Raw genomic sequence first — 20451 nt, 5'->3', positions numbered from 1 at the left:
GATGATAGACTTAGGTGCTACTGATAACATAACTCACACTTCACATTTTTTAGTATCTATACCTCATGTCCAAGCAATAGTAAAATAGTTGTGGCAAACAGTTCCCTAGCTACTATTGCAGGAATTGGTGATATCTATATTAATGCCCATTCTTTGTTTGAAAGGTGACCTCCATGTGCCGAAACTATCAACCAATCTTGTCTCCATACAAAAGCTCACAAAGACCTCAAATATTATGCAAGTTTTTTTGCCACATACTGTGTTTTTTAAGAACAGGATTCAGAGAGGAAGATTGGACTTGCTAATGAAAGGAATGGGTTGTACTATCTTGAAACACCAAGGGTTTCGAAGAAGGTCATGAATAATTCATTATTGTCATTTTTTAGTACTTCAAATAAAGAAGTCATTTGGCTTTATCATTTTCGTTTGGGTCATCCATCTTTTAGTGTCTTAAATATCATGTTTCCTTCTTTATTTAAAGGACTAGACATGAGTGAATTTCAGTGTGATACTTGTGAATTTGTTAAGCACACTCATGTATCTTTTCCTTTTAACTACAAAAGAAGTTATCATCCTTTTGATTTGATTCACAGAGACATTTAGGGATCCTCCACAATTCCAAATATCCTGGGGTTCAATGGTTTGTTTTTCTAATCTATTATTACACTAGGGTATGGATATTCTTACTCAAGCTCAAATATGATGTAAGTAGTATTGCTCCTAATTTGCATTCCATTGTTCAAAATCAATTTAATGCTGTAATCAAATCTTGTCAACCTATTTTAAAAAGAAGGGACCATGTCGTGTGTAAACACACCACAACAAAATGGAATTGTTGAAAGGAAAAATGGCAATTTGCTTAACACTACTTGAGCATTGTTGTTTCATGAGAATGTCCTTAAGCCATATTGGGGGGAAGCCATCCTTACATCTACATACATGATTAATGGACTGCCATCAAGAGTATTAGATTTCAAAGATCCTATGGCAGTTCTTTCCATCTTTTATCCCCATTTCAGGATAACAAATAATCTCACACCTAAAGTTTTCGGTTGCATCTCTTTTGCACGTGTTCATAATCAACAAAGGGGAAAACTAGATCCCAAAGCAATCGTGTGTTTTCCTTGGTTATTCTTCTACACAAAAGGGTTATAAATGTTATCGTCCTCCTTCTAAAAAGACCTATATATTAGCCGATGTTACATTTGTAGAAAAAAAAAACTTTATTTGGGGAGAAATCATTAGTGAAAGAGACTTTGAAGACCTTAATCTTGACTTACCTCTTGATAATCTTCCAATCCGAGCTCCGACTTCAGATCAACCAGTCCTTGATCAATCCACTTCTAACCAATCAATTTTCGATGAATCAATTCCTACTATTTCAATCGGGGACTCACTCCCTATGTCTGAGTCTATTCCGAAACATGTGTCCACTCTGTATCTACCGATATTTATGACTCTATGAGGTTTTCTCAGGTGTGCTCAAGAAAGGCAGTTGTTCCAGATCAAACACAGGTTCAAGAATCCCATTCGAGTTTTACAAATAAATTTCTAATAATTTTTTAATTGCATAAACAGTCAATTGATATGCCAAAAAAATAATTTGCACCTTCCCATTGTTGTTAGAAAAGGGACAAGAGAGTGTACAAAGCTACTCTTATCACTTTGTGTCACTTGAACGCAACTCACCACCTCATAGAAATTTCATTGAGAGTCTGAACACCATTGCTATTCCAAATATTTTATCTGAGGCATTGTCTAAAGAAGAATGGAGGAATGCAATGAGAGAAGAAATGGATATACTAGAAAAAAAAAAACTTCGGAGATTGTCGAAAAATCAAAGGGAAAAAATCTTGTGCGCTACAGATGGGTTTTTACCTTGAAATACAAAGTTAATGGTTCTCTTGAGAGATATAAAGCAAGATTAGTGACAAAGCATTATACTCAGACTATCAAGAGATATTTACTCCGGTGGCAAAGATGAACACCGTGAGAATTTTACTTTCTTTGGCGGCCCACTTTAATTGGCAATTTCAACAATAAGATGTGAAAAATTCATTCTTATATGGAGACCTAGAAGAGAAGATCTACATGAGTATTCTACCTGGCTTTGAAGGAGAAATGACAACAAACAAAGTATGTAGATTGCAAAAATCATTATATGAGCTCAAGCAATCGCTTGGAACTTGGTTTGGGAGATTTTCCAGAGTTATGAAAGGTTCGGGCCACAAACAAAGCCAAGACAATCATACCATCTTCATTAAGCATTTGGCAACAGGGAGAGTGACGGTACTTCTAGTGTACGTTGATGATATTATTGCCATGGGTGAAGATGATGAGGAGAAACAGGAGCTAAAACGGTATTTGATTAAAGAGTTTGAAATATAGGAGCTAGTAATGCTCAAATACTTCCTTGGCATTGAAATTTCTTACTCTAGACAAAGAATTTTTGTCTCACAATAAAAGCATGTGACCACTCTCTTGAAGGAAATCAAAAAACTTAGCTATAAACCAGTAGCTACATTTATTGAGCCTAATAAAAATCTTGAGGAGGCAAAGGAAGAACCTGTTGTAGATCAAGAAATATATCAATGAGTGTGATTAGTTAATTTATGCATGACCCAAGAGAATCACACTTACAAGCCATCAATCAAGTGCTACATTACTTGAAAGGAAATCTCCGGAAAAAGAGTTCTATTCATCAAAAATTGGTGCAACAAGCTTGTACCGATGCTAACTATGTCGGATCCACGATGGACAAAAGATCAACATCTGGTTATTGCACATATCTTGGCAGAAATTTAGTGACTTAGAAGAGTAAAAACCAGATTGTAGTTGCAAGATCAAGTGTTGATCAGAATTTTGAGCAATGGCCCAAGGAATATGCGAGTTATTATGGCTCAAAATCATCCTAGAAGATTTGAAAACCAAGTGGGAGGGTCCTATGAAGTTGTATTGTGACTCATAACCTCGTACAGCATGATAAGATGAAGCATATTGAAACAGACAGACATTTCATCAAAGAAAAGCTAGAGGAGGGGTTGATCTACCCGTCCTACGTACCTTCTAGAAATCAACTTGCTAATGTGCTGACCAAAGCATTTAATGGTGGGATCTTTCACGAAATAATTTTCAAACTGGGAATGGAAGACATCTATTCCTTAGCTTGAGGGGCAATGTTAAATTATCCTGATATTTAGGTCCTAATTATTAAGAAATCGCTGTAAGTAATTAGCATCATTTAATTTGTGGGATTGATCCCTTAATTTGTGGGCTTGTTGCTGCATTTTTCAGATCCTTTTTTTTCCTGCTTTGTACTTAAAATAGTCTTATAAATAACTTTGTAATTGTGGTACAAGAAAAAATTGAGAACAATAACAATTATTTTCTCTAAATTCTTCAGTGTGTTCTACTAGAAATGATTTTGCATATAACGAATTACTAATTAGGAAGTTCAAGAATACCAAATACTACAAAAGCACTACCTAAGATGTGTACACTAATTCCTATTCTCAACATTCCCTCGGCATCTTTGATAAGTCCTAACCCGCAACCCCACCTGGATGCTTGCAATTGAGAAGTCTCTTCACACGACATATACCACAGCTAAGCTAGATAACGTAGTATGAACCATTTAAAGGTTCCCTCATTATGTAAGTAGAATTTGTGAACCCATAAAAGACAGATGACGCATTTACTACTAAATCAACCACCTTGATGGTTGGCAGCATTCTGGTGAAAATAGAAACTATAAGTAGGGATGATTTTTGGGGTGAAGTATCAAATATTAGGGAGGTTCAAGTAAAACCAGAAACCGAACCCAACCGACCTTAGAAATTGATCTGGTTCCCAAATCCAAATATTTTGAACCAACACCATGCGGTCCGACTCAAGAATTGGACCGAACCGACCAACCCTAAATTCTCTCTTTGTAGTCTTGCATCTTATTTGTTGCCGCCTCTCCGGGTTTGGTTTTTAGTCTCTCTATCTAAAATCTCTCTCTACATTTGCTCCTGCATAACTCAATTTGAAAACTCCGCTCCTGCAAGAATTCTTTAAGCCCCTAGATAATGATGAACTTGAACCAACGGTAGTTGCGAAATGAAGCCGCTGAGGCGGTACCGGTACGTATCCTCGAAGCGAGTGAGTTGGAACTGGAAGTTTGAACTCCAGTAAAATGCAATGCTGTGGCAATGTCAAAGTCAGCTACAGAACCGAATCCTAGATACGAACAACCGAAGCCGCTTGAGCAAGACTGTATCGACAAAATTCCAAAAACTAGGAACAGGTCCCAACTAGGCAGCCTAAAACTTGGACCTACTCTAAAACCATTCACTTCTATTTAGGCTCCGTTTATTTCACAAAAAATAAATAATTTGAAAAGCATGTTCCTCCAAACGATGACTTATATTGTTTGAAATAACTAATCAATGAAAATGCTTTCATTATTGAAAATAATATATATCTAAACAGCTTCTTGGATGATGAGAGTACTTATTCTTTATTCATTTTTATAGACAAAACAAGCGATCGTTTTTAAAAAAATGTTTCATAAATTATTCATTTCCGACGAAATAAACAGAGCCTAACTATTCTTTAGATTATGAAACCGATCTACTAACCAACACGGCATTGTGATAAAGACGGTCTAGTAATGAGTGAACTCTATGAGAAGACGGAGAATATGCGTGGTGAGATTAAGGATGGTCTAAAAGGTCGTATATTCAGATATCTTGACTTCTCATGAGTAGGAGGGCATCGTATCCTTCTGCAAATGTCTATACAAGACAAACTCTTTTGTTCTTTACTTCTTAAGAAGGAAGCAAAATCTCCTAGTCGTGCCTCACTATTCAGTCCACTGATAGTAAAGATAAGAATGAAGCAAAACCGCCTACAGTTTTGCTGATCCGTAGTACTTGACAGGGGACAGAAAGCAATTGCCGTTCTCAGACAGCCAACAACCTCAACAGGAGAATCGAGTACCAATTCGAGCTTCATCGACTAAGGGCCGCGTATTCCCTTTCAAAATTATAGGTAAATCGTGGCAAGCAAGCATGTCCAATTTGTACTGTCTAAAGAGAGAATATACCACATATATTCGTGACACCGAAGTCGATACACTTGCACATATTTGCTAATTTGTTATATCTTTTCTTCGAATACATTGGGTCCCGAGGAACGAGTACCCATGGGAATGAATTTGATCAAAACCTTGGTGAACTGGTTGTGTTTCATACGTTGATATATGCCAATCGACACAATGTTAGTGTCAAACAGCAGTGATTGAGACCACGTACATTCATTCGCTCATCTTCTTTCCTCCATTCGGCATCCAATTTGTACCAGCTTGAAGGACCTGATAGGGCTTCTGTTAGCTTCAGAGAATTCGGAGGTTATCTGAAAGACAGATCTATGTGAATGATTCATAATTCATTCTACATGCTGTTTAGGCAGTACCTTTTTATTTTCCATTTTGTCCAAATTTCAAGCGAAATGCAAAGGAAATCCTATTCAAATAGGGAGCCTGACAAGAAAAACTACCAACACATTTTGTAGTTTTCTGGGAGACAAACTTCTGCATAATTTCAGCTATCAGACAATCAGATTCTCCACGAGATTTGGCCATTAACGTCCCGTTGTAGAAATCAGAGAACAATGTTAACCAGAATACATCTTTGCTAAATAATACTCAGTCGTTCCATGTATGTAGGCAGGTCATGCCATATTTAGACATACAAAGAAAAAGAAAAGAGGAGACACACTGGTATTATCTTTGAGAACAACCAGAATGTTCGCAACAATGGCTACCACATTACATGTTTATTACCTATGCTATCGTTTGTTTGCAGCACTAACTATCATGTTGAAGTCCCTATTTGCTATAACTGTTATATATTAAGAGGCTTACATGCGAGTGTTCCGAAAATGCCCATTCTCTCTTTTCTCACCATCACCCTACCAGTGATTCCATTATACAAATTGTATTCAAAATTTAACAACACAATTTATAATTTAACGTTAATTATCAACATGACAATAGTTATTCTAAGATGGCTGTATTTAGATAATCATAACAGATAATTATACTAACTTGTTCATTAGTAGATAAATTACTTACATGATATAATTGTATCGAAAATAGCAGAACTATGAAGTGATTGAAAAAACATTATATTCAATTTGGTAAAACTTTAGATTTAAAGAAACGATATTTTCAATTAACTCCTAGCACGAGCAAAAATGGTTGAAAATTCTACCGTTTGAAAAAAAATAAAACGACCCGAAACGGTAGAATTTTGTAGCTTTTGTAGCTCCTTTAGCTGCTGGAAGTCGTGTAAACTGTTCACTGATATTGTAGAATCTATTGTATGTCATTCATGGTAACAGAATTAATTCCCCATTATTTGACTCTATACTACTCAGTTGGTGAACTGTAATTATTTTATTGGAGAATCAAGAAATTTTAGAACTTTTTTTTTTTTTTTTGGTAGAAATTTTAGACATTTCATCTGTACTCATTTCTTATTACTGCAACAAACCAAAGTAATAATTGATCTATTAGTGAAACCAAACAGTGTAAAAACTAGTATAGATTTCAGAAGCTTATTTCAAGTTTAGTTACCTTAATGGTTAACGCTGTAAATGTAACAACTAATAACATATTTTCTAACTGTTACCCCTAATTGTGCCACCTAGAATTGTAGATTGCTAGAATTGAACTCTCCTCAGTGTAAGAAAAGGTTTTGATACTTTCTCCACAAAAGTAGAAAAACAATATGCACAAAATTATTGCCCCTCTGTCTTTCATTATTTCACTACAACTCATTTAAATGTAAGAAACATTTTTTTTATTTTAACATAATTTAAAGTTTTTCCATAGTAGGTTATATTATACTTATGAATTCTTACTTTGAAGCTAATTTAATTGCTTACTTTCATGATTTACTTCAATGTGTGCCTTTTACAACTAATGAGATTAAAACAATGTGGTAATTATGCTAAAACATTTCATGCGCCATTTTAAGTATATTATGTATGACAAGCCGCGCAATGCACGTGTAAACATCTAGCTACCTGGATATCAGACATACCGGCACTAGAATGCATAGCAGGTAAAGCAACCACTCAATGAGCCTCCTTGACGAATCCTACAGAATACTGGAACCTTGCGGGAAGTCCTAGAGACTTGGTGAATCTGGCTGGCCAACACTGAGCTCCTCATTTCTTGGGCTCTCTTCTGAGCAGACTGAAGCTTTTTCATAATCTTATCCATCGACAACGATCTCTTTTTTTCCAGCTTCATCTGCAGCTTTCCAAAAAGATATTAAGGAGGACCTTGAGGACCTAAAGTGCTGCCTTAAGAGACTGAGATAACTAGTAACAAACAGGGTAAATTGAGGTAGCACTGCAGTGGAAGAAGAGTTACTCTGCCAAATTCTTTCTCCCCATCAATCAATAAGTGAGAGTTCTAATTTAATTGTTGCATTTACTAATTTACTTGCTCATGACCATTTCTAGTTAACAGTCATCTAAATCATAACTGCCAAAATATCATACAAGGTTTTCTTGAATGCCATCTAGCTCCAAGCCTCTGTCAGCAAAATAAAACCAACATAGAGCAGGTTGCAGGAGAACAGTGAGAGAAGAGTTATAGCTTAGTACTGAGAGAATGAAAATGGCATGTAAAGACATGTACCATAGGGAAGTAAGCAACTAAACGGTACCTCTAGTTTCCGAATTGCTGCCTCAGCTTTAGCCTTCTGCAGATTCTCCCATGCAGTAATTTTTGCTTCCTCTCTTTTAACGCTGCATATGAGACAGAAAATCAAACATAAAGTCCTGCTTAAGTTTGTAGTGCATACTTCAGAATATGGTAACATTTAGTATTCACCAGATCTTATGACTCAAAGATTGTCATATTTGCCACGTGGTTTAGAGCTTTAAGGGATCAAAAACCAAATCGGTCAGCCAGCGAAGCAGACAGAATTGGGAGGAAATCCAATGATCTGTTGGTCATCTACTTAATAACTTAAGAGTAGCTTTTTCTCCATGGACAATTAAAGACAATGTGTGACTGATCTCTCTTAAAAGAGATAATGAGGCTCAAGCAGAGGGCAGTGAACTCCACAGGAGTCGCAGCAATGACCTTTTTAGGTTACCTTTTGATAATAAATCAGTCCAATCACATTAAGTACACCATCAGAAATGAAACTGACACTACTATGACAGAACTTGAAAGGAAGACTGTATCTGCCGTCGTTTGACTAGAGCAGTGTCCACTTAACTAACTCTAAAGTGAGTATATTTGCTGGCATGTGCAACCTTTAAGACTGTAATTGTACGTTTTATAGTGCAGGCAGTATAGATCTACAAAATGGCCAGCCAATTCATCCTCATGGATCTCCAAAGCCCCATTTGAGGAATCAATCGGTTACTCTGTCACGGAGCAACTGAAAACTAAAATCAACTTTGAATTCCTAAATAAGATGCAGAACACCTTAGGAAATTACATGTACGTACTTTGAAATGCTCTTGACTGTGTCCGAGATATCCCATACTGAAGATTGTGCTTCCATATCTTTCTTTCTCCAATCATCACTGTTTCCTGAGCCCTTCCCTGAAATTCGGTATCTATTTTTCTTGGACCACCGAGTGATCATGACCCGTTCATCCACCTGCACATCCTTTAATTCCATCTTAGAGGAATTACCAACAGGCAGTTCCACGATAGATAAGGCTGACGGAGGGGATGTGGCAAAAGAGAGTGTTCTTTTGGGAGATGAGCAAGTACTTCCCTGTGGGCTCATTTGGGTTGCCATATCCCTTCTTGAAACAGCGCGAGATATATCTGTGGCAGCATCCTTTAGACGATCGATTTTTTCATCTACATGTCATCCAAGAGATAAAAATAACAGAATTAAACACACGAGTTGCCAGAACTAAGTACATTTAAGATCTCTAGATTTAGATTGACTTTGCATTCAAGCTCAAGAAAAAGCTTGAAGAAAACTGCATATTACATGCTTTAACAATCCATGGACAAATTCCAATCAACGTGTGTAAACAACCCCCGCCCAAAAACAAAAATAAATAAATCAGTAAATTAATAAGTCACACACATTTCAAATCATACATAATCCATAGTGATAGAACATACATAGCTCCCTGTATGAGAAGGCAATAATCAGCTACTAGGAGCAGCTACTCCAGTTACCAAATATGCACAGACTTTGCAAGAACTTATTCGTATCGGAAGATTAAAAGTGAAGTATGACATTTGCAACACTAACTTCCAGAAGCAGCAATCCTTATATTTCCTATCTCTTGTGTCGCCATACATAATCAGGAAGTTAATTGTTGGCATATGCCAACAAGTTTCTTCCTCAGCGATCTCTCCTTGAAAAATGGCAGAATAGACTCTCAATATAGCAACTAAAAATTCAATCCAGAGATACAATCTAACTGACCTTGGGGACCAACGCTGGATGACTGACTCAGCAGCTCAGAACAGCCATGGACACTAACTGATCGCCCCATGCAGGGCTCTCCACGGACTGGAAATTCTCCAACATTGACAGCAGAATTTCGAAAGCCATCATCAGCTCCGATAACTCCTGGTGAAAATGGAGATCCTGCCATGTAGTTCTTGATGTTTCCCCCATCAAACATAGGCATTGCAGGGGAAAACAGTGAGTAGTATGCAATTCCTGGAGGTCCAAGTGGTCCACTCTTCGATTTGGGTCTCCTCTGGGGTGGCGGTACTGATGGCCTAGAACCACCATCTCCGGACACAGGACTAAAAATCCACCTCTCTGCATCTTCCCACTTCGATGGCAATGTCCTACCATTATTGAAAGGCAAAAACCCAGCATTTGCATTCCGCATGCCAGCACTGGACTGCAGGGGAACTCTCTCCGAGCTCCAACCTTTCTGCAGTCCAACGTTGGCATGACGGTAATTTGGGGTTACCGGGCTTGGAAATGTACCGGACTTCCGACACGCCATGGAGCTCTTCTTCACAGCTTCCAATCGAGGGGAAGAAGCAGTGGCATTGTTAAAATCGAGCGAAGCAGGTCTTCTCCTATCTGATTTCCTCGACAGAGCTTCCGATCTAGATCTCCTCTCTTGACATTCTACACATCATCACCGAGCCAAAATCATACTAAAATTCTTGACTATCTTAAGCTATTAAGAAAAAGAAAATCCTCACTGCACCTTTGAGAGCAAGAGAAAAGGAGCTTCTAGCAGAGTCTATGGTATGATTATTGTCCTCAACGTCACCATCCTCGTCCTCTATTCGAACTGCATATATAATTGAAGGAAACAGTTAGTGAGATTGGCGACTGTGAGAGCGTCACCCGATTTGAAACTCTTTGTCTCCTCTCTCACTCTCTCTCTTAACTTTAGCACGAGCTAATGATAGGCAAAGATACCTTTAGCTTTATCTGCTTTTCGAGAGAGACGACTGTGCTTATGTACTGCAGGTTTGTTTGGATTTGAATTTGGATCTGGATCTGGACCACTCGAACTATCACGCCCGTGCCCTGCCAAATGCTGCGAGAGAACGACCAGATTTTCACCTTGCATCAGACACTCAAACAACCAGATTCACATGCCGAACTGCACTGAAAGACGTCGTTTTCGGTTTCGTGTACCGTCACTGACAATCAGACACATCTTCGTGACGCATTTCCAGTTCTCTCTCCATCTCTGGATTAAAGCTCGAACTTCTTCTGTTTATTTTTTTTTTTTTTTCCGTTTCATTTCTTCGCCGAGAAACATTGATGCAAAAAGAACTTCAAACATATTCCTAGCAAGATAGAGCACGCGCTCGAGCGACAACGATCCCGGACAAAATGTAAACGGAAATCGATTGAAGAAATTCAATCGGCATTGCTCGCAAATGCAGAAACGGTCAATGCTCGATGCGTTTGCAGACAAGCTAGAACTTGAACAAAACCGTAAGTGAACCGATCAAATTACCAGAGAGATCTCGGAGGCGAGGGAGTCGCGATCGTGAGCGTCGGAGGCGAACGAGCAGCGGTCGACGCTGGCGGAGGCGGAGGAGAAGAGGCTGAAGTTCGATTCGAGGGTGAAGATCACAGAGTCGGGGCTCGCGTCCCGAGCTCCGAACCCTCCCAACTCCACCATGCCCCCTGCTCAGCACCGCACCTCACCTCGCAGCGCAACACTCGCGAGAAAACGCACCGCCATCGACGGATTTTTCACGCGCAACAGAGGCGAACGGAGACGGGGAGATCTTCCGCCTTCGCTAGCTCCTCCGCATCCGCTCCAATGGCGGATTCTGACGGTGAGAGAGCAGCAGATATTCACGTGCCTCTTTCGGATGCAGTGCTCGTCGGGAGGAGCGTGCATGTGAGATTTTGAAGGAGCTGAAAAGGAGCAGAAGAGACACGGCAGAGCTCATTATTTCTGTGCATTTCATTTGCATCTTAATTTCCGTCTTATTCGATTATTATATAAGTTAACGATTTTATTATTCTAGTGTTTACTGAAGTTTTAACTAACTAAAGTAAGTGGCTCTTGGGGGCTAAAATCTAATTAGGGGTGTTTTGTGGGGACCTCTAGGGAAATAACTCAAAATAATTAGTGGGGGGTTTTGCTTCATTGGATGGTCTAACTTTCATTTCGTTGGATTTGACTATGAGATTTGACCCCGGGGGCGGGTACGAGGGACAATGACGGTAGGGCCCCCCGCGTAATTTCGTTAGATTTTGGATGTCAGCGTTGGCACGTGGGGGTAACAGCGACCTTTCGCGTCACCGACCCTCGGCTTCTTATTCGTACGGACCGTTCATTGTTCCTTTCGTTTTTTGTTCTTTTTTTCTTTTTTTTTCCGCCGTGTAATTTATTTTTCCATTTGAAATTTCCTTTTTCCATTCCGACCCCAAAAAAAAAAAAAATTTCCTTCTTCCATGTGGGTTTTCTTCGAAATGTCTCGCGCCATAATGACGCAAAGGAGGGGCATGTCCACGCCCAAGAGATTTTATTGAACCAACATTATGTGGGTTGATTTTCTCTACCATGTTAAAGAATCATAACATTAATCGACATGCTATGTACAAAACATAAGTATAATCTCCAAACCCATCGAATTGAGCGTGATTATACGTGCGATGACATCTGTTATGCGAAGAATATTTGTTTAGGATATCCAATTTTTTAACTTCTAGAATTTATTATTAAGTTCAAGATCCCACTATCCCATTGAATAATTGGAATCAAAGAATCAATAATGTTCCGCCGAGGTGGGAGATGGGCTATGATCATTCTAGCGTAAATATATTCCGAATTAACGATAAGCTTATTCCAAATGGGACTAATTTGGATAAATCCATTCCCTTTGTGAGAAGAGGTCATTCCAACGTATCAAAATAGATGTTATGTTTGCATGTGGATCCCTAACGTCACTAGGATTATGAATAGGCGTAATTGGTTTCACTTTTAAACATCCCTCCTTATTTGGGACCTTATTCGATTCTATTGACTTATTAAATCGAGAAATAGGTTTGATTGCCCATCAATCGGTGGTTGATGTCCCCTCTATTCCCACCCAACCGAGTATCCTATCTCGAAGAAGAAGCCTTGCGCACGCCATTTCCTCAAGCTTGCCATCACCCACAAGTTCGTGCGGTCGCCGCACGACGGACCGATCATTGTCGTTTCATCAATCGTCGTCGTCGTCGCTTTGTGTCTCTTGGTCTCGCATCTCCTCTCTATCCACTATCATAGATCCAAGAACAGAGATCTCAAGGCGGTGATCGGCCCTCCTCAGGTGACCACCGTGAGGTGGTCTCATGCCCTCAAGTAGCGGCGTTGCCCCGTGGTTGCCATGGCCCCCTTTTCTCCATCCATTTCTCTCTCCAACGCCCTTTTTTTAATAAGTTTGTAATCCGAACGCGACATTATACGTGTAATTTGATGCCCAATTTAGACCAAAACAAGGAAAAAATCTTACACCCAGCTCAGCACTCAGACTTAATCATTAACGGTGGGCGGTAAAAGGAATACAAGCGTCGTTTTGAAAACGAAAAAAAAAAAAAAGAGTAAAGTCATGATTTTGAATTTCTTGCCCTCAACGGAATTAGCGGCAGTAATAATGCTGAGTCCTCATCCGACATCTCACCAAGTCGATTCAAAACAACAATCATGGCCGGGGGAATTTAAGTTCACCGATGTTTCTGTTCTTTCTAACCACTGAAAGAGCTTATCTTAAAGAACGGTTTCTATAAAGACTAGTGTTAAAGAACTAGTTAAAGCAGCCGCGCCTCTCTTTCTTTTTTTTTTTTTTTTTTTGGGTTTGGTCCCTCTTCGGTCGGATTTTGAATAATGTCCGAACCGGGGCCCCACAAGGAAACAGCGGACGGCGGGGCCTGCGTTGGTCACCGGATCCATCTGTCTCCATGAAAACAGGCGTTGGATACGGGGCAGCTGCTTTGAGCCAATCAATTAAAGAGGGGCCCTTTCTTGCCAATCTTGCGCATTGCATCTCTTTTAATCAGTCCTTTTTGCTCGTGACAGCATACTAATTTTCCATTAGGTTTTGTCCAAATAATAATAATAATAATGATAATAATAATAATAATAATAATAACAACCAATCCCATGACAAAAAGAATTTTTTTAACTGCGATGGTTATTTCTAAAAGGGCAAGATTTAGTTGCTTCTCCAGCAGCGATTATTGGCTGTTTTTTAGGATTTATGTTTGTACACTTGCACACCTAACCACACACGATAAATTTGCAAACAACACCCCAGAAACCTTAATGTTCCAAGAAGCGCCCAAACACCGATCCGGCTCGCAAAGAGCGGTTCGATATTACCAAAAATCGGATGTAGTCGTGAGTCATGCCCAGATCAAAATCGCCACTTTGTACCGAGTAAATAGGGGATTTGCCAAGATGAATGGTAGTAAGCCTACCAATTGACATATGCACGCCTTACGGCAAAATCGGCTAATGCCTTGATGAAAGAAGGAACCGGCGAATCGCCTTATGTCGTCTTTGGTTTTGAAAATCACAACTTGAAGCGCCAAGATCGATAGAACCCCAAGTTCGAGTGATTTAGCTGTAGCCGATGTCGTTGGCACCAAGGAAACGCCCGGCATGACTCACCCCGGTGCACAAAGTTTTAGTCCCCACAAGTGCACATTGTTGGAAGTGCCGTTGTCCTAAGGGTAGCATAGATTTTTCTTAGACACAATCTTTAGTAAGGTCACATCTTATTAAGTCCCCCCCACTTTTTTTGCTTGCAATCATCTGTCGGGCTTCGAACGTGCTTTGCTTCAATTCCGTTGTTTGCCTATTTGTTGCCAAGCAAAATACAAACGCAGAAAAAACGAATCACACCAAGAGTTCAAATGGATTTTGTTCTATAATAAGAAATAGACTAACATGCATAGAATAATTCTACAAAGGCATAGCATGGCTGGTTTTCTGTCAAATTGTTTATTGAGAAAATCATTTGCCTTCCCTTTTTTTTTTTTTTTATCCCCTTTAGGATTTGTCAATTTTCAGCTCAAATAGACCCGATTCAACACGATTTTTTGACAAATGAAACAAAGTGATGAATTCAACGAAAATGAATTTTTTTTATTATCATTAGATAAAATTAATATTATTCGGTAATACCATTCAATAGAATCGCAAAATACAAATTCATCACGAGAAAAATAGGCTAATTCTCTAAGGCTGCGTTTGATTGTACGGATTTTTAGTCGAAATAGGGCTTGATAGGATAAGATAAGAAATCTAAGAATTTTGTCATATCCTAGCTATTGATTGGTGAACTACGGATTTAAAATACGGACGAGATCGACTCTATTTTGTTGAAACATTATAATGGTTCAGAAATTATTCAATGATGAGTTCCAATGAGTGAGTTATTATTGAGCATATGTTTTTGCCATCCTAAATTCGGGCACAACATCAACGGAATAGACCCCGTAGAAGCGAGGGTCTTAATTTGGAGTCGAATCCTTTAAAAATGACCCACTGACCTTGCTCATTATATTATCGAGTGAGTAAACAAGGGTTGAACAATCTAATTATTAGGCCTCTTTTCACACTTTGAAGATGCATCCATAGAGGTCATCCAAGAGAGATGCCTTGAAAGTCAACAATCAATTTCGAGTTCTCCATAATATGTCGAGACCCCACAGTTTGTTACATCAGCTCCAAAAGGATAAGTTGTGTTTTCGAAATGTTAGAAGGGTCAAGTGGTTAAAGAATGAGAGATCCGATCTCATATCACGCCAAAAAATCCTTTAAAGAATAAGGTTGTGGAGATACCCAGCTTTGCGATTGAAGACCCTAACCTAGCTTTGTCGGGAGATGCGGCCACACTTGACGGTCGTCACAACCGGAGAGGCCGGCCAATGTGGTAGAGATGCGGCCCGGCGTGACCGAGGAGGCCCAACGTGGAACAGAGGCGGTGATTGTGAGAAAAATCCGGTTATCCCCTTATATCTATTCTCTTGAGAAATCCTTTCCTAGTCTATCTCACCCTCTCCTTAGGATAGTTTTATCCAGGCTATATTCCCCTTTGTCCTATTCCGAACAGCTACCAAGCACAAGAAATGATAAAATATATTATATCCTAACAACTAAACGTAGCTTAAAGGAAATCGATAACTTTAGGTTGAAGCTCAATTCTGCTTTAATATTGACAAATCTGAATAAACTCGTGGCGATTGTTGGACGCGTGAATGCATTTGGGATTGGAGTAAAAGTTTAATTTTCGTGAGATAAAAAAATTGGGGATAGAATTATCATTGAAGTTAAAATTGGGGTTTTTTAAAAGGAAATTAGGGCCTAGCCTAGGGGTATAAATTCGGCAATAATGGAAGTGCTAATGGGATGGATGTGAATCAGTAAAAGTCAAGGAGGAAAGGGAAGCAAATATCCTAATACGAACAAAATGGGAGAAGGCTGATATGATGGAGTAATTTACGGTGAAGCATGTGTCAGATGCACTGCCGGGACGGTTTCCTGGTCAACCGGACACTTGTTTTTCTTTTCCTCCAATTAAGGACTTGGTTTGTAAAGACTAATATATTATTATCACTACGAATAATGTCATTGATGCCTGCTTCGCGGAGCATGAATAATATAAAAAAAATATGTTATTTAAATTAATCATTTTTATCTCTCAAAAAATAAATAAACGAAAAATATTTTTAAGGTCTCTCTAAAATTTTTGGACATAAATTATTGTCAATTATGAAAATATTTTTCGTCGATTAATTAAGTCAAGCGATACAACCGATCATTTTAACAAAAATATTTTTCAAATTATTCATTTTTATGCTAAACAAACGCACCCATTAATTTATTTAGAGGACGATCCCCATTAGTCTCTTTATTATACGTAGTGTATATTCAAAAGCTAGTTTCCCTCGCTTTTTATGTCTCGAGCCGTTCGAAAGTCGCACAAATAAGCTTGGATTGAACCAAGTGTGAAGTTTGATTTACCGTAACTCTAGTGCGGGTCCATCATGTGTACACGAGGCCTGGAAATTATCTTTGAGGCTCGTGAATTTCACATCGTGGTTCTCGGAACATTACAAAATCTTTTACGAACAATCGTGCAAAAGTTTAATATATTCTGCGTTGATTGTTTAAACTCGTTCTATTTTAAACCAGATAATCCCATCAAGTTTTAACCACTAAAAAATACTTATTTTGTTGACATTTTCAGTGGTTTTTTTTTTTATTCTGACGGGCTTACATTACATTATTTATATATATGTGTATACACACATAAATAATGTGCGTGTTTATATAATGTAAGTATATAATCATAGTACATGGCAAATGATAAATGAGGTTACAATTAATGCCGGCCAGAAGCGAAAGCTATTTTCAATCTGACAGGTTGGTTGAGTACCTGAGCAGAAGGGCTTTAACTATATCATTGACTTTGTCGCCCCGCACGTGACCTTTCTTATTTTCCTTTTTTTTTCCTCCTATAAATGCGGGCGTGGGAGAATTTTTTCCTTCAGCAAAAGAATAGTGCTCAAAAATATTGAAATGGATTTAGCAAAAATTATTGTGCCAAAGTCGAATTATGTTTTCGATCACGCATACATGTTTAAATATAAAAGGGTTTTTGCTAATCTTAATTAGCGAAAGACAAGATGTGAGAGGGTGATCTCTTTGGGCTTGCTCTTAGAGCTGTACAAGTGTTTAAGTTTTTTTTTTTTTTTTTGGTCCAAAAGTGTTTAAGTTTATTAAGTAGTTTTTTAAAAGAAAAAATTATTAAATAGACATAAGTTCTAGGGCTGAAAAAGAAGTTGACTGAGTAGCTTCATTTGAATCCGTTATATTTTCACAAGTATGAAACTCTTACGATATTTCACAAAGAAGTCGTCGAAGTAGATCGTCTCTTTTCAACCCGCTACCGATATATTTTTTTTTTAAAAAAGAGAGAGAGAGCAAGGAGTTCGAATAGGATCACACTTTCAATTAGTCACATAGACCGGCAATTTAGGTTAGTGTGTCAACATTGTGGTGTAAGGCTCTCCAATTATATTAAGATTAAAACCTCATAATCAATGCATGTTCAACAAGAATAATTATTTTGTAATCATGTCTATTCCGATCAAGGTTGGTGATTGATGAAGGCATTATACCATATTCGAATCTTGCATGTTTTATTGGGTCGATTTCAGAAAGAATACTCGACTCTCTTGAAACGACGTCACCGGATTATATACTAAATAGTTAGCTGAAAGAAGCTAACCCAATGGTTATGTTTGTTCCCTCAATGTTTTCAGAGTGCGAACTTCCTATGAAATTGCATAAAACTGACGTTGACGGTCCCTTTCCACCCTATCATTTGAATTTAAAAAGAAGAAGAAGAAGTTCTGATATCTTCAAACTTCCGATTAATCACATAGACTAGCAATTTGGGTTAGTGTGTCGACATTGTGCTCGTAAGGTTCTTGAATTTTGCTTAAAGATCCAAAACTCGTAATCAATGTAAGTTCAACAATAAAATCATTCTAGAATCATGTCTATTCCGATTAGCTTGTTGAGTGATGAAGGCATTACAATTACACCACATCCGAAACTTCTGTCCGGATCGTGCATCCCTTGTTGGGTCGATTGATTGACTCCCAAGTATTTGAAATTATATTCTCGTTCACCAAAATTCCATCCCACCCAGATACATATACATTTCACATAATATTATTTTATTTATATGGTCCGGAGATGATGAAACTAAAGATTAAAGAGGAGACGTCGCTCGCAGGTTTGTTCTGCTCTCGTTAATCAAAGCATCGATCTCTTGCGATTTCTAAGCCACGGATTAAGTTGTTCAGTCGTGATCACCCAACTAACAAAACCTCTCCTCATCAAATCTCAATCATTTCTTTGCTGTCTTTGTTTGTCCAACAAGACAAAACGGATAGCCCACAAGCGCGTTTTCGAGAGAAAATTATCAAAAAAATATTAAACATTTTGTAATTTTTATCGATTTAGTCCTAACTTTTTTTAACTTTTACCGATTTAATCATAAACATTTTCTCATTTTACCAATTCATTCTTATTGGCTGAAATTGCTAATACAGACGTCGGTTGTCCCGCGTGGCACCGCCTGGCGCCAGTGCTATGGATGCTTTTTAAATTATATATTAATATTTTCTTTTCATTTTTGTTACTTTTTTAACTCCGGGCATCACAAAGCCTCAACCTCCGCCGGCATCAGCCTTCATTGAATCGGGCAAGAGCAGCCCTTACCGGTCTTGGGAGAGGGACGCCCTCGCCCGAGATTAATGGTAGTTGAGGCCAAGTGGATGTAAATAAAAAAGAAAAAAAAGCGAAAAAAATAAAAAAATATATATTTTAATATTATTTAAAATTATCCACACCAACGCTGGTAGTGCTACATAGGACGGCCAACATCTACGTTAGTAATTTTCGACCAATAAGATTGAATTGGCAAAATGTAAAATGATTGATAACTAAATCGGCAAACTTAAAAAAGTTAGGACTGAAAATTTATGATTTTTTTTTATAAGTTTCATCTTGAGAAATTATTAAGTGCTTTCGAAGCACCAGCTCACGGCCGTGTTGGGAGTATCGCTAATCATCGAGTGAAATCAGACATATGTTCATCCTTTACAAAGAGCATGTCGCAACGCTCCCAATTATCCGCAACACTTCCTACTCAGAAATCATCATGAGCATACCATGTAAAGAACGCATCGCGGCGCTCCTACTTATGAAGCGGATAATTTGCCCGAATCCCATGGCTTCTACTGAGTTCACGGCTCATCAATCTAATCCTGTTGAGCATTGGCTAGACATGTCATTCGACAGGATGGGAAGAAAAAGAAAGCACCCAACCTCACTTGAATGCGAACCCCACAAGTTTCTTGAGTTGTCACGACAATGATAACATTGAGTTCGGGCAGTGTTCTTCGCCCTCGACATTGTATTTTATCGATCATATCAGTTTAGAATACGAGTATGCCATGCAACAGACTAGACTCTGCAGATAAGCTTAAAGAGATGGTTGCCATGTGTTACAAAATTGCAGTTTTCACTATAGCATTTCCATAGATGTTGCAACTTATAGGGACAACACCATGATCCATAATTTCAATAAGTTTCCCAAGAACTGTAGATGACAGATCGTTCCAACAGTGGACAAAGTTAAGTACACCGATTGACCAGAAGCATGGCTTGGTAATTCTTATAAACCAACAGTACTGTGATAAGACATCCTTAGATTCGCTTGGTGATATCTTTCAAGTCCATGAAACCGGTAAAGACAAAGCATGCGACAATTCAAGAAACTCTTCAAATTTTCTTGAGAAAAATTGGCAAAAACAAAAAAAAAAACCTCCAATTGGCAATGCAACCACCTATAAATCCTAAATACAGAGTAAAGTCGTCCTCTCCCATAGCATTAACATGACAGAGAAATAAGTGAAGATAACGACCCTCTTGTAAACAGACATCCTAGGAAAATATGTGTCTATTGTCCAAACACTTATGAAGTCCATAAGCACCATCTTAGCTATCCATGTCAGAAAGAACATTTGATGCTGTCAATTGTTTACTGTTGATGAGTAAGAACCCAAGAATTTTCAGAAAAGGGATGCATGATTTAAAAAAAGAGATGGAAATTACTTGTCACGTACTGGGAATCCTGATGATGTCGTCCTTAAAGATACCTGTTAGCCCTATACATACATTAATAATGAATATACGTACGGCTCAACAAAGCCCTTTACTTAGAAATGCATCCCAACATAGTTAAACCTCATAATCTACACTTCAGTTTGCATTTTTGTAGAATGTGAGGTGAGAATGTATTCGTACTAAGAAAAGATACGAAGAGCAGGCCTTACAACCGGGATTGAGAGTCAGCCAATGTCCAAATATTCGTAATGGATTCTCGTTCATAAAGAGGAGCGC

At 38.4% G+C, this 20451-nt stretch overlaps 1 protein-coding gene across 3 annotated transcripts; it reads right to left on the bottom strand.

Moving 5' to 3' along the window:
- Positions 1-4781: 4781 nt before the first annotated feature.
- Positions 4782-11439, bottom strand: LOC115747879. Of its 3 annotated transcripts, none has more exons than XM_030684210.2 (8): positions 10984-11439; positions 10434-10554; positions 10216-10302; positions 9468-10133; positions 8521-8884; positions 7725-7806; positions 7075-7303; positions 4782-5410 (listed from the first exon to the last, which is right to left on the bottom strand). In XM_030684210.2, the coding sequence occupies exons 1-7, from the start codon at positions 11149-11151 to the stop codon at positions 7097-7099; spliced, it is 1695 nt and encodes a 564-aa protein (XP_030540070.2). In that variant the 5' UTR covers positions 11152-11439; the 3' UTR covers positions 4782-5410; positions 7075-7096. The 3 variants fall into 3 exon arrangements, with proteins under 3 accessions (XP_030540070.2, XP_030540068.2, XP_030540067.2); XM_030684208.2 differs by having other exon boundaries at positions 4782-5397; positions 10984-11438; XM_030684207.2 differs by having other exon boundaries at positions 4782-5356; positions 10984-11438.
- Between the last annotated feature and the right edge of the window lie 9012 nt (positions 11440-20451).

Source organism: Rhodamnia argentea, chromosome 2, assembly GCF_020921035.1.
Source record: "Rhodamnia argentea isolate NSW1041297 chromosome 2, ASM2092103v1, whole genome shotgun sequence".
Lineage (NCBI taxonomy): Eukaryota > Viridiplantae > Streptophyta > Magnoliopsida > Myrtales > Myrtaceae > Rhodamnia > Rhodamnia argentea.
This window is presented reverse-complemented; position numbering and strand designations above follow the sequence as displayed.